This window comes from Myodes glareolus, chromosome 9, assembly GCF_982192425.1.
Source record: "Myodes glareolus chromosome 9, mMyoGla1.1, whole genome shotgun sequence".
Taxonomy (NCBI): domain Eukaryota; kingdom Metazoa; phylum Chordata; class Mammalia; order Rodentia; family Cricetidae; genus Myodes; species Myodes glareolus.
In genome coordinates this window covers 80704343-80719471 of record NC_142034.1, presented here as the reverse complement: position 1 = coordinate 80719471, position 15129 = coordinate 80704343, and the positions used below count along the sequence as shown (strand labels likewise).

The 15129-nt window shown below is 47.0% G+C and overlaps 1 protein-coding gene across 1 annotated transcript in view; it reads right to left on the bottom strand.

Moving 5' to 3' along the window:
• Positions 1 to 3952: 3952 nt before the first annotated feature.
• Adra1b (adrenoceptor alpha 1B) overlaps positions 3953 to 15129 on the bottom strand; it is a 117928-nt gene continuing 106751 nt past the window's right edge. The window contains exon 4 of the mRNA XM_048435971.3: positions 3953 to 5098. Within this exon, the coding sequence (XP_048291928.1) occupies positions 4500 to 5098 (599 nt within the window). The 3' untranslated portion in view covers positions 3953 to 4499. The remainder of the gene's footprint in view (positions 5099 to 15129) is intronic.

The window sequence follows — 15129 nt, the reverse complement described above, 5'->3', positions numbered from 1 at the left end:
CGCATAGGTGGAATCTGGTCTGGATGGGAGCACTGACTTGAACCCCGGTGCATGCTTGCAGCTGTTCTGTGCCTCCACCCACAGCATGTGTGCTGTCTGAGACACCCAGGCTTTCTTTCCCCAGTTATACTCTTAGAACCAACAATGTGTGTGTGCGTGCGCATGTGCAATTTGTGAGCATGTGTTCGTGTGAGTGTGTGCACGTATATGCAGCTGTGCTCACCCGATGTGTGTTTATGCAGAGGTCAGAGGTGAACGCCGGCATCTTTCTCAATCATTCTTCACTGTAGTTTTTGAGACAGGGTCTCTCACTGAGCCCAAAACTTGCCATTTCAGCTGGACTGACTGGTCAGTGAGCCCCAGTGTCTACCTCTCTCCATCTCCCTGGTGCTGGGGTTACAGATGTACACCATGGTGCCTGACTTCACTTTTTAAAGTTATTTTTTGAGAATCTTGTATATATTTATATCATTTCCACCCATCTCTCTCCCTACTTTAACCCCTCCAGTGTTCTCCTACCTCACTCACTCCCAAATTCATGACCTTTTCTATAATTACTGTTGCTACACACACACACACACACACACAATACACATAATGCATGCACACATACATACATGCATGCACACACATGCACACACACACATATCTGTGCACACACATGATCATGCACACACATGCAAACACACTATCCTGAGACCATTTAGTGTTGCTCTTACATACACGGGTTCAGGGCTGACCACTTGGGTTTAGGTTATCTACCAGGAGGTTTTTCACTAGAGAAGACTGATTGCCTGTGCCTCCCGCACTCCCCTGCAGCCATTGATTGCCTGTGGCTCTTTATCTAGGGGTGGGAACTCGTGAACTCTCCCCTGAGTTGGCATGTGGGCTAGTGTTGTCATTATGCAAGTCTTATTTAGGTAACCATACTGTTGTGAGTTCACGAGTACGGCATCTCTGTCTGGTCTAGAAGGATGCTATGGATTCTGGTCCTCTGGCTCTTACAACCGTTCCACATCCTGTTACTCCACATTCCCTGAGCCATTAAGTATAGGGGTTGTATTGCATATGTAGATTGGGGCCGGGGCCCTGCTTTTTCTATGGGTTCTGGAGATTCAAACCCAGGTCCCCATGTTCGTGCAGAAAACACTTTATCCACTGAGAGACACTTCCTCACCCCACCCACAATGCTTTACTAGCTTAAAAATATTTTCTCTTGAGAAAGTGTCTTAGATAGCTCAGGGTTGTAGAGGCTGGCCTTGAACGCCTGATCCTCCTACCTCACCTCCCAAGTCCTGGGATTACAGGTGTGCTAGACTAGTCCAACTTTTATTCATATTTTAAAATTTTATTTTTATTTTATTTTGGCATGATCTTTTTGAGTGATGTTTCTTCAGGCTTCAGGAAACACATACATACATACACACACATATATACATATACACACACACACACATACATATATATATGTGTGTGTGTGTGCTTAAAGTTTGTTTGTCTTAAGACTGTATCTTACTCTGCAGCTCAGGCTGGCCTGAAACCATGTAGCCCAGACTATCTTCAAACTAACCTCAACTTCCTGAGGTTGTGGAAGTAAGACATTGGTTTCAGTCCACAACATTCTTTAAGTCTGTGATGAACATGTGTCTTTCTTTTTAAAGACGAATCCTGGCAAGGCATGGTAGCACACACCTATATGCCCAGTACTTGGGAGGTCGAGACAGGAGGATGCTTCTGGACAAATAATAAGACCTAGCTAAGGAAAGAAACAAACTGAAAGAACCCCATGCAAAGATGTGAACCCCGAGATCTAAGGCTGGAGTCTATAAAAAACTTGAAGTTCTTTTTTGGTCTGTATATTTAGATTTCCTAAATTTCAAATATCCACGTAGACAACTGAATAAGGAAAACCTCCACGCATAGCTGCCGATTGCTGAATGCTCACCGAGTGTCTGGCATGGTGTTCGCAGTTCTGCCCTCACCATATCCTTTGGTCTCCTCAGGGCTAAAAGTACACACCATTGTGTATTGTCCATTTCTCACAGTAAATTATATTGAGGTTAGGTTGGTGACATAAACTACTGAACATGGCAAGCTGCTGAGTGACAGAGGTGGGATTTGATCCTGGCTCTGGAGGGAGATCAGTCAATCCAGCTTGCCAGGCCTCTTACTTCGTTACTCCGATCGGCAGATTTACTCTGACGCACGTCTGAGCGGTGACAAATGAAACTATGGTGTTCGCGGGTGGTCAGAGGGTATAGAGTGACACGACTTTGTACTAGGCTGGAGTCCAGATCATAGAGGACCTGTCCATTCCCAGAGCTCTGGTAAACTGCCCTCCCTGGGCCCGCACACAGTGAGGGATGTGGAGAGGCCAGCGTCACGCTGGCTTGGCTTGAGGCTGATCTGCAGCCCAGTACTCTCTGGGGGCGGGGCTAGCTACTACTTGGCCAGTGTTCACTCTGGAAGGAGTCAGGCAGCTGCCGCCATTCTGCACCCCCCCCTTCAATGTCTGGGTGACCTCCAGATACCAGACACTGATGAACTAGCTGTATCCAAGCAGCGCAGGAAATGCCGTTGGTGCCTGTGGTTTCAGATTTCCAAGATCCAAATTTAAAACTCGAGTCTGTCCAGATATTTGCATGTCGGTGTTGAACATGAGGTTGAACCGGGGAACAACCTCAGTGAACCTTGTTACTTCCTGGCGGGCTGTAGGAACGTGCCTGTTTGTGAGGTGGGAAAGGAGGTCAGAGATAGCAAGGCGAAGTGCCTGAGGCCCTGCAGAGCCGGGCTTGACCCCAGGTTCGGCTGGGCCAAATTGCTTTCGCTCTCCAAGACCTGCAAGACCTGCGAGGTTCCGGGGTGACCCGGACAGGCCCAGGGAAGGAACTGAGGGAGGAGGAAGCTGAGAAGACTAGGCCCTGTCCTCTCCACGCGTTCCTACTCTCCCCTCTCAGGATCCTGTAGAAGGATCACTTGAAGGACGATTTGTGTTGCTAATAAAATGTGTTTGGAGGACCCAAGTTATTTCTTCTTCTGTGGGAATAAGGTCTATTTCCTGCTTCTCCCCGCTTAGGTCCCCTATTCTACGTAGGAACAGGAAGAGGCAGTCCCCTATTCTACATAGGAACAGGAAGAGGCGGTCCCCTATTCTATGTAGGAACAGGAAGAGGCGGTTAGGAGCATGTCCTCAGGTCCAGCATGATAACACACCGTCCCTGAGACACAAGCAAAATTAATGGGTTCTTGTAACTTTGGTGAAACTTCGGCAAATTCTTTTAAAAAAATGTCGCTGTTGCATTGTAGTGTGTGTGTGTGTGTGTGTGTGTGTGTGTGTGTACATGTGCCACACACCACAGTGCCTTAGAAGAGCTCAGTGGATAACTTGGCCAGATTCAGTCCCCTAATTTCACCATGTGGGTCCCAGGGATCCAATTCAGGTTATCAGGCTTGGCAGTGAACACCCCTACCTGCTCAACCATCTAGGCGACCCTTGCCAAATTCTGAACCTCAGTCATCCATCTGTAGAAACAAGGACTTGGCTGAGATAATTCTAGTTCAGCTTAGGACACCTGTGCATCTAGGATGGCGTGATTAACTCGTGCCATCCTAGATGGAGGATTCTAAATTGCTTGATTTTTTTTTTTTAAATTTTGGTGTGTGGATTTGTGTGTATACTTTTTGGGATGGCATTGGCTATAGCTTCTGTGGTATTGACTCCTGCAAGGCGTCCACTGGCCCCCACGCCTGCTGTGGTACCTGTTCACCCTTACAGCTAAATAAAATAGTAAATACGAAAATGGGAATAGCAACCATATCACTTATAATCATAGCTTAGCCCCTTCCCCCCTTTGTCTGCCCCAAAAGAAAGGACCTAGAATTCGATCAGACATGAAGGAAGAGGACATGCAAGGCTCTCCTTGTCTCTCCCCACAAATTACTCGAAACCAGACACGAGAAATGATTTTTAATATCTGACTTGGTTTCCAACCCCATTAAAGTGCCAACATTGACCAGAGAACACGGAGGGGCTTGAGAGGTACAAAGTCAAGAGACGAACAATAAAACCTGACTTCGCCAGGGTTCACACACACTCTGACCCCACGCGCAGGCAGGCAGACCCCCCACAACGCACCCATGCAGCCCACACGTACACCGCACAGAAACACGCACGTGTACCCACAGATAAATACGTATAGAGGAGACTCTTTATATATATTATATATATATACAGAGAGAAAAGAGAGAGAGACTTAAGTCCCGGCCGGCCGGCGTCAGGGGGTCCCCAGGCTCTCAGCATGCTCAGCCCAGCTCTCCGCTGTACCTGGCACCCATGCCCCTGCCAGAAAAGCAGCTGCCCCTCTCCCCGCCCCCCTCCCCCTTGTCCCATTGAGACCCTGTGTCTACCCGGGGCTGACACTTTTCCCCCACGCCCTCCCTCCACCCACGATGGTGTCTTCCCCCGGGGTGTGTGTGTGTGGGTGGGAAGGAAAGGGACCCTAATAGTGCCCGGGCGCCAGGGGCATGTTGCTCTTGAAACCCGGCTGCCCATTAACCAGGTCGTTCGTGGCGTCGCAGGCCCCGTTGCTGGCTTCGCCCTCGGTGCCGGGACTCTCTGGCTCGCCCAGGAGCTTGAAGGTGAAAAGGGGCCCCGAGTCGAGGCGGCTGCGACGGACCGGAGGCTCTGGCAGGCTGAGCAGCGCCCCGGATTTCCACTCGGGGAAGGCGCACAGCTCCACTGGTGGCTGCGCTCCACGACCCAGGTAGCCCGGGCTGGGCGAAGCCGAAGGCAGGGTCCTCTGGCTGCCACTCATGCAGCTGCCGCTGTCGTCCAGAGAGTCCTTCCGCGACTGCGATCGCTCCAGCGATCCGCCGCGCGTCCACGGCCGATAGGTGTAAGCGCAGCCGCCCAGACGGCGGCGGCGGCGACGCCGGCGGCCACCGCGGCACTGGCACCCAAGGATACGCACGAAGGCGCGCTTGAACTCCTTGCTGGAGCACGGGTAGATGATGGGGTTGAGGCAGCTGTTGAAGTAGCCCAGCCAGAATACCACCTTGAACACGGCGTCCGGGGGCTTTAGGGTGGAGAACAGGGAACCTGCAGGGGTGCAGACAGAAAGGACAGTGGTTGATCAGTATGCTCTTTTCTCTGCAGCTCTCCTAAACTGCTAAACTAAACTGCTAAACTAAACTGCTAAACTGCTTGGTGGCAGTTTCCCCACACTCAGGCTTTGTCCCAGGTGATTTTCTATCCCTGCAAGCTAGCCTTTTCCATTTTTAAATAAACAAATTTATTAGGGCCGAGGCAGATGCTTATTGTTTAAGAGGACTTGATGCTTTGTCACAAAGGCCAGCGTTTGACTGCCAGCACCATTCCTGATCCAATACATCTGACGCCCTCTTCTGGCCTCTGGGAACACTACACACATGCTCATATGTACTCACATAGATAAACACAGAGACACACATTTAAAAAAAAAGAGCTCAGTGGTGGCGGCGCACACCTTTAATCCCAGCACTCTGGAGGCAGAGGCTGGCAGATCTCTTTGAGTTTGAGGCCAATCTGGTCTACAGGGTGAGTTCCAGGACAACCATGGCAGTTACATAGAGAAACACTATCTCGGAACAAAACAAAACAGGAACAAACAAACGAAAGATAAGTAAGGCGTGGTGGAGTACACTTTTAATTCCAGCACTTGGGAGACAGAGGCAAGTGGAGCTCTGTGAGTTCAAGGCTAGCCTATATCCCTAGTGAGTTTCAGGTTTACAAAAAAACAAAAAATAAATAAGAAAAAAAAGATGAATGAATACCAGCTAATAACTACTCTTCTGTCTATGAAACCTTTCCTGATTTAGGTAAACAGATTCTATAGTCCCAGTTGTTAGGTTTCACAGTTCAGCGCCTATTCCTTCTACCCACGCGATCTTAGCAATCTCTTGTAATGGCACATCTCATTTGGTCCAGGCTGTCTATGCCAGATGCTTTACTTATATAATTTCATCTTTCTAAAAATTTTAGGGAATATGTGCCAATTTGTTCCCATGGTAAATAGGAGCCATGTTAAAAACCCCAAAAGGAATGACATGGACCCATAACAACAAAAGAAGACAACATAAAGGTCTTTAAAAAAAGTTTGGAATGAAGAAAAGGACATAGTGCTTCGAAAGGATAATCCACAAGGCAAGAAGAGAAGCTGTTTCTATGCTTTCGATCAGCTAAAAGGTTGATATTAAGAATATAAGAAACTCTCTAACATGGAAAAAGAGCGGAAGAGGTCTTGTGTCCAAGGCCTCAGGTTCAGTTCCAAGGACTGCAAAGACAAATGAGGGAATAGCCTTCCTCCTTGTCTGCTGGGGGACTGTTAGCAACTGGGCATCTGTACTGGCCTGACCTTGGTCACTAAGAGCACGTCCTGTGCCCGATCACTATGCTCCCTTTTAAAAGGGCCCTGCTCACCTCCCATCTCTCTCTCTCTCTCTCTCTCTCTCTCTCTCTCTCTCTCTCCCTTCCCCCCCTCTTCCACTGTTTCCATCTGTCTGTCCCATCCACCTCCTCTCTTCTCTTCCACTGCTCCCGTCCCCAGAGATAGTCTCCCCTCTCCCTCCCCGCTTTTCCTATGCGTTTTCCCCCAATAAAAACCTCCGCCACCTGATCTCTGTCTCATGGTATCTTTCTCTGTCTCTCTCTCACCATTTTTAAAAATCACAACAGAGACGGCTCAGTGGGTAAAGGCGGTTGCACTAAGCCAGGCAACATGTGTTCGGTTCCTGAATCTAATATGATGAAAAGAGGCAACTGGTTCCTGCAGTTTGGCCTCTGATACCCACATCTGCACCATCTCAAATAAATGTTAAAAATAAAATAAATAAATAAATCCAAATGGTGGGTTATGCCTGCCTGTAATCCCAGTGCTCAGGAGGCTGAGGCAGGAGGATTGCTGGAAATTTGAGGTCATTCTGGAATGTATATATCTAGGCCAGCTTGGGCTTCTGAGTCAGGTTAGTCTGCAGTGCAAAATGAGATTCTGTCTAAAAACAAACAACCATAAAAACAACAACAACAAAATCAACAACAAAAATCTCCCAACCAACCAACTGACCAACCAAAGGTGCAAAACAAAACAGCTCCCCAACACAAAAGCAAGACCAAATAAGAAATCCAGAAGAAGACAGGATTCCCAGCAGCAGTGTACTCAAAGGAAAAAAAAAAACATAGGCAAAGAAAGCAGATAGTTCACACGAATGCAGACAAGATGCTCCAAGTATCAGGTTGTTAAATCCATTGAAATAGAAGCCACAAAGTGAGAAAACATGTCTTCTCAGATGATAGAAAACATTAGGAAGCTGCCAAGTAAGGCAGTGGGGACATGAGGAGCCCCTGACTTTGGCTGCTAACAGCACAGGTTGTGTAGACATCTGCGGGGGGGGGGGAGGTAGATACTGGCATTATTTGGTTCAACTAAGTGTGAACACACTTCGAGCTGGGCCATTTTGTCCCAGGTCACAGCACTCGAAGAATTTCACATCGGACCATAAGGTGGCACATAGGAGGAGGATGCCTTTGATAGTGTTGTTTGTGGTGACAGAGACGAGGAGAGAACCTGGGGGAAAGAAGGGAGGCATACGTAAACCTCGATCATGTGTAGCGCTGATGGTCCATGGTGGCATACCTTATGGCAGTATGGAAAGAGTCTAAATACACCATTCTTCACGGGAAAAAGTGTAAAACAGGGTGAGATTTATGAATAATTTCGTTCAAGTAATTCACCAAACAACCATATGTGTCTTGGAGAAACATTTTCAAATTAAGAAACACATCACAGAACCATATGAAACATGGAGTGTTTGCCTAGGGGTAGAGGCAGAAGGACATGGAATAGGAAATGGGGATAAAAGGAAATAAATCAATAAAATAAGAACACTTGGCATAGACTGATGGCGAAGCAATGCTGTGATCTACAAACACGGCCAGCTTACCCTCTGAATTAGAGACCCTACATCATTTTATGGCAGTATTAAATTAAAAACAATCTCTATTTTAAGTATGAGGCAACTGAGACCTGGGGTGGGTAAGGAGTTTGCTCCTGGTTACACAGCAGGTCTGTAATTTAGCAGGCACTGAAACTAAATTCTATCTGAATACAAAATAGGTTTTTAAATAAAAAGATGCAATCTTTAACACTCTTTTTAGAGAAAGAGAAGCTATAAAAAGAGCAAAGAGAAGATACATATTTTAAAAACAAGCAAAACCTTGTAACGCAGCAAAGCCACATTTAAACAGCGTTGTTTTAGAGATAGGATCTAGGTATGTAGCAGGCTGGATTCGAACTTGGAATCCTCTTTGTGATCCATTTTTAGGTTTTCCTGTTGTGTTTGCTTATTTATGTATTTAAAACAACAGGACTGTAATTTACAGAACATTTTGTACTTTCAACCCATTACTCCACCATGCAGCCTGTGGCATAAAGACTTCCGTGTTCTGTCTTATGTGCCCTGTCCTACTGTGAGTCTGACTTGTAGGTAACTGTGAAATCTAACTTGACGGATGGATAGAGTAATCCAAGTTGTGTGGATACTTCCAGAGTCCCTGCTCTTGGGCTGCTGAGTTGGCTGGTTGGGTAAAGGTGTTTGTTGCTAAGTCTAACACCCTGAGTTTCTTCTTCAGGTTTCCCACGGGTGAAGGAGGGAACCAACTCCGGAAAGCTGGTCGCTGGCTTCCACTTGCATACTATGCGACCCTACCTGGACAAACAAAAATAAATAAAATGCATTTGAAAAGAATCTCCTTCTTTGTTCCTGGTTTGTGCTTTCATTCTTCTCTGGGAACACTTCACTTCTTTGTCATTTGAGGTTTGTCTTACTGTTCTGGGGAGTTCCAACTCATCTGTCTCCATTTAGCAGCCCATGGTGGTGGCTGTTGTGGGATTGGCTGGGCTATTGGAACAGGACCAAGCTAGCCTGGAGTTTCTTCCTAGAAAGAGTACTATGCGTAACGGATCTCGCCTTTAGGCATGGAAACGTGGGAGTGGGTTACCATTTGTGGATCTGAGACAGATAAAGGTGCTCCTTCATGTTCTGATTCTGACAAATTACACCAAAAGCCTTGTGCCCTATCACTTAATCCAAAGATACTGCTTTGGATTGAGACATTGGGCAGAAGGGCCCTCCCGAAATGTAGCTTGTAGTGAGAGAACCCACAGTGTCCTGTGATGGGAGTGAGTTGTACGTCTTAGGCTATGGGCTTCTTTCCATAGCAGAGTCTGAGGATCCAGGAAACAGGTCTTAACAAAAGAAGGAACGGAATGAGAGCTTTATGCACTACCATGGGAGGATGGTCCAATGAGCACAAAGACAGACAGCCTGCTCCTTCACATGGGAACGTATGGGAACCAGCATGGTGGCTAAGAGCACAATGTGACCACAGGTGGGAAGGATCCAGAGCAAGACAGCCCATTTGCTGAGGATAAACACGTAACTTTGCCCGGTGACAAACCTGGTGAAGATGGCGGTGAAGTGAATAACTACACAAATCACAATACCGTTAACAGCTAGTTTGCATCCAAGCTACCATTTGCATTGTGTGGTGTGTTCAAGGCCTGTGCTAAACTTCCTTACAAAATGACCTTCCTGTGGTCACGGTCTTGCAAAGTCTACGCAGAGGGCTGATGACAGTTTTCCTCAGGGAAGTCTGTAGCGAAACGTTGTTCACGCCTGTGAGTAGAAGGTACTCTTTGCTCTCAGACAATTTAGGCAGTATGAGGGGTGACTGAATGCAGAATTCCAATGACCTGGCCCGGTGTTAGAAGGTGACTGTGGGACTTTGGAAGTGCTCCTCGGTTCCCTCAGTTTCTCGTCTATAAAGTGGGAACAACAACTGTCTCACAGAACTTTTAGAGTACGTGTGTGAAACTATCTATCTATCTATGTACATGGGGCACGGTGGCTCACATCTAAACTTCTAGCACTTGAGTGGAGGAAGCAGGAGGATTAGGAACTCAATGTCACTGTCAACTACGCCACTGTCAACTATGTATTCAGTTCCAGGGTCAGCCTGGGCCACAAGAATCTCTGTCTCAAACAACAACACCAAAACAGAAATGAAAAAAAAAAAAAAAAGGAAGAAGTAAACGAGAAAAGAGAAAGGAAGAAAATATCCACGTTAAACCCTTGACAAATGACCTGGCACCTCCAAAATGATAACAAGGGGTGGCATTTTTGAAAGGTGCACGGGGGGAGGGGGAAAATGAAACACACACACACACACACGCACACACACACACACACACGTTCCTTGCATCACCACGAGTGTGGTTCGGGGACCTCCTTCCTGTAAGTATAAAAATCCATGGCTGCTCAAGTTGCTTCTGTAAAATGCTGCAAGATTTGCATGTGACCTCCCTGCAGCCTCTCTTGCATCCTCTATAGGTGACTGATAAGAAACCCACCGCTTATAATATCCAGTACAATACAAATGACACACGAATGGTTGTTAAGCTACAGTGTTTAGGGAACAGCAAGAAAAAAAAAAAAAGTCTGTACCTCTTGCGTACAGTCGCAATTTCTACCCTCAAATATATATACGCAATTTATTTATTTATTTAATTTTGTCTTCGGTGGGGACACGTCACGGAGTGGGCATAGATCTCACGAGACATCTTCGGAGAGTTCGGCCACCTCGTGGATCTGGGGTGCCGAACTCAGGTCATCAGGCTTGGTGACAAGCCCCTTTACCCACTGAACCAAGTTGGCTAACCTCTTGGGTGTGGAGGTAGAGGGCACAGAGGACCAGCACCTCCTGTCCAGCCTTCAGGCCACCAGGAACTTCGCTCTGATCCTCCCTGCTCAAGTCAGAGTGATGTCTTTGTTCTGCACCCCATGAAATACACCCAGGCAGATCTCATTTCACCATTTCATTGCTTGTTTGTTGATACAGCCAAGCCATGCCCCAGGCTTGACTGAGTCCTTGTTCACTACCCAGACTGTCAATTCCTTCTGGATAGGAAACATTAATTTGGCTCTCTCTGCAGATTTATATATTTTACTACAAAAATGATAGTGCTGAGTTAAAGATTACCTGTCACAAAAAAAAATCTATAAAGGAATACAATTTTTTTTCTACAGTCAAGTACAGAGAACCAGAGTTAGCAGCTAGAGGTCACAGTCTGTGTACCTTTTCCTAAATTGCTTTGCTCAGATCTTTCCCCTTGCCTGAGTCTACACAGCTATGTCACCCCCTCCAATACCACATCATACTCTGATCTGGATGCATAGTAATTTATTTTACACGCTCCCTAATGCCAGTCAAGCAGGTGATTGATTTCCAATAGCTACCCAGTTGCCAACCGCAGCGATAAAAAGCCTCAGGCATTCACTTTCCCAACACATTGTTTGTAGGCTAAACTCCCCTGGGAGGCATAGCTGGGGCAACTACACTTCAGGCACTGACAGCTAGCCGGATTGGCTATCGCCCTTTTGGTCTTTCTGGCCCCATTTGTGTTCTGTTTTATTTTCTCTTCCTTCAGACCTTAGTGTGATACCACCCTGCTCTCCAATAAACACTTCTGAGACAGGGTGGTGTTCACTCTTTGACTCTGGCTGTCTTCCAGCTTTCTAGGCAGCCTATAGACCGGCTTTAAATTCAAGATCCTTAGTCTTCACAGTGGGGACTTGGAAGCGTTTGTCAGCAGGCGTGAGTCCTTCAGCGATGCCATTATTGTTTGTTAATTTTTTTTTTAAAGACAGACTCCCTGTAGGTCAAGCTCGTTTATGTAACTGAGGGTGACCTTGAACTCTGGATCCTCCTCTGTTTACCTTCCCAGTGCTGGGATCACAGGCGTGGGCCACCGCACCCAGCATCCTCTGAGATTTCTGAAGGGTTGGGATGGAATTTGTTTGTGGGTAGAACCCTGGCTATCCTGCCTGCAGCCATGTGATCGGGCAAGTTTCATACAGTCCTTAGGAACCATCAGTAAGAGGGAGTGAGTAGCAGTAACTACACCCTGTGCTGTTAGGATTAAGCAAGATGCAGTTTGCTAAGTCTGTAGGGGAGCTCTGTGAACCAAGTCTCTGCCACCAACCAACTCCAAAGTCATAGACATTTACCACATAGTAATTATTCCTGGACTGATGGGTCAGGGAATGTCATAAAAAAAAATACTTGGGACCTGTGATTGAAAATTTTACATATCATTTTGGGTTAATTATTTCCCATCTGGGGCCTCAGTTTCCCTTCTTTGGCTTAGCTTGTGCTGAGTACTCTGCATCCTTGAAGTTCAGTCAGTGAAGTCACATACAGTTCCTTGTGGGAGTAGGGGATGGGGATGGGCTTCCCTTGGCCCACCACACGGGGGCACTGTGAGCCAGGGACTGTCGGCGCCCCGGTACAGATTCCAGGAATAGTTTGGGTTCTTCCCTCAAACTCTCCACAACCAAGTCCCACTCCCCACCCCCACCCCAACACATTGGAGGATTAAGGCTCTACTTGCTGGACCAGCCCATGCCCTGGTGGGAGCCAGAAAGCCATAGTTAACTGGAGAAGGTGCTAAGCCTCTTTGGCATGAAAAAAGATGGACCATGTCGGTCTTTTCCTCTGGGCACCCAAACAGAGCCTTTCTTGGAACAGGCTGCCAGGAGACAGGAGTAAACACAACAGGAAAAGTGGGATCCTGGAAGGCAGGTGATCTGTTCTGGGCGGTAGGCTGCAGCGGGCTCTTTGGCAATGTCACTAACTCGATGTGAACATCGCTTGTATCTGAGCCTGGCTCTGTTTCTCCAGCTAGTGACACAGTCCCAGTGCTTCTGCCCCTGCGTCTTAGATTTCGGGACCTTGGCAAGTCTCCTGTGTGCCTGCTAAGGGAGGAGAGTGACTCATTCAAGGTCACTCAGCCTGGTGGAGAGCAGAGAGCCCTTAGGACCTAAAGTAGACTGGATCCAACACATGTTTATGGAGGGATGGAGTTGGGGAAAGCTATAGGTAGGCAGATCTTCATTCTCAGGAGCAGAGCGTGGGAGAGGCACCTTGAGAGTGTCCGGCTCAAATGCTTGGAAAAATGAGAGTTTTTTTTTTTTTTTTTTTTCCTGCAGGGATGAAGTGACTTGATGTTTGCTGAAGGCTGGGCACTCTCCCTAATTCAGCTCTCATTGCTGTTGGGAGCACATAGCAGCTTCTGCTCTGCTATGGACACCAGTGGGGCTGCCACCAGGAAGGGGACAGTGACCGCTGTCCACAGGCAAGGGCTCTCACTGTAATGCTTTCTCTCACTTGGGCGCAAGGTGGGGTCCACAAGGTCTCTGAGCTGCTGGAACTGCATGAAACCTTCTTGAATTTCTTTTTCCTCAGAAAACATCTGTTTAGTTGTTATCATGGTTATAAATGGACCAGGAAACCCTCCAAAGGCTGAGACTCCTGACCTTAAGACTCAGCTTACTAGTGTCCGTCTGGGCCGTCATTTACTTCATACTTTTCTTTAAATTCATTCACATTGGGTAACTAATCTATAGAATACAAGGTGGAGGAGCAGGGGGTTGGAGAAAAAGGAGGAGGTAGGAAAATGAATTAAAACAAATTGTGTAAAATTTTCATAATAAAACCCATTTCTTTGTAGGATACTTAAAAATATATCGTCTAATAGATGCATACAAAAGCTATGGTTGTAAATGTTTAGTCATTACTTTAATGAACATAAATTTGTAGACTAGGCTTTTGCGTGTGTCATATATGGTGTATGTATATCAGTGTGAATGTACACTGAGGCTAGCTGGTGTTCTTCTTGATCACTTCTTGGTCTACCTTATTCCATCAAGACAGCATTTCTCGCTGAACCCAGGATGAGGCTGGTGACCAGCAAGGCCCAGCAGTCCTCATCAAGGGGTGGGTGGGGTTACTGGTGTTTGGGACCACGGTCTGACTTTTTACATGGCTGCTGGGGATTCGAACTCAGGTCTTCATCCTTGCACAGCAAATGCTCCTACCCACTGAACCATCTCCCAAGCCCAGAACTATACTGGGAGCTCGAGGTCCCTCAGAAAGGAATCAAGGGTCTCGAGAGAAGCTTTTGTTACTAGTTGAAAACCTGTGCTATTTGCGATAAATGAAAAGCCATGGTTAAGAAAATAAGACTGAAACACAATACTCTCAGTACCCTTTGGACTGGTCCATACTGGCAGGCCTCGGGCCTGTTCTCTCTTCCTCAGAAAAGAGAGGTTCGTACAGGTAGAGATGGCTTGACATTTTGATGCTAAAGTGAGAGGCATTAATTTTGAGGGACCTAAAGTTTTGAAAGATGTGACCCGAGAATCCCTTTCTCCTTCAGTCGCTCAGTCCCTGGCATGTAGTAGAGGCTATGCAAATATTTGATCAGCGGCTGAATATGTAATTCAGAGGTTCTTGCCCCATTTAGAGCTGTCATTTGAAGCCATCACATAGGCCACTCAAACACAGATCGGATTTGATTTGACCAGCAACTGAGATAGCCCTGGGAAGCACCGTGCTGGCGGCACCATGGCACCACACTAGCTTACTTGGAGCCTTGGGATCAGGCTTCTTAAGCAGATCTAAAGAGACAGCCCCTCTGAAAGGGCTGAGGGGGTGAAACCTCTCCACTTGCCTGAGGCGTTTCTATCATTTCCCTCTACCTTCTACCAATGGGGTGCTGGGAGGAGGAGGTAAGGCTTGGGTGAGGGGGGATAAAGTGGGGGAACAGATGGTGTTGTAAGCCCATCTCTGCCAATTGGTGCTTAAGAGTCTCTGAGTGACGTAGGGGGATTGTGAAGTGTAAGGATCAAAGGCGAGCACCCAACCGGACCTTACGGAGAGGAGCGTGTGCTGGCTGGACAAGTCCCTAAGAGGTCATCCTGAAGGGTCTATCCCACAACTCTGAAGAGTAAACACTGAGCGATGCTCTCAACCTGCTGTGAGTGAACACTCATGTGGCCACCGGGCATGCTTGTAGAATAATAGCTACAATCTAACAAACTTCTTCTTTTTTAAAATTTATTTAACTTTATTTTATGTGCATTGGTATGAAGGTATCATATCTCCTGGAACTGGAGTTACAGACAGTTGTGAGCTGCCATGTGGGTGCTGGGAATTGAACCCAGGTCCTCTGGAAGAACAATTAGTGCTCTTAA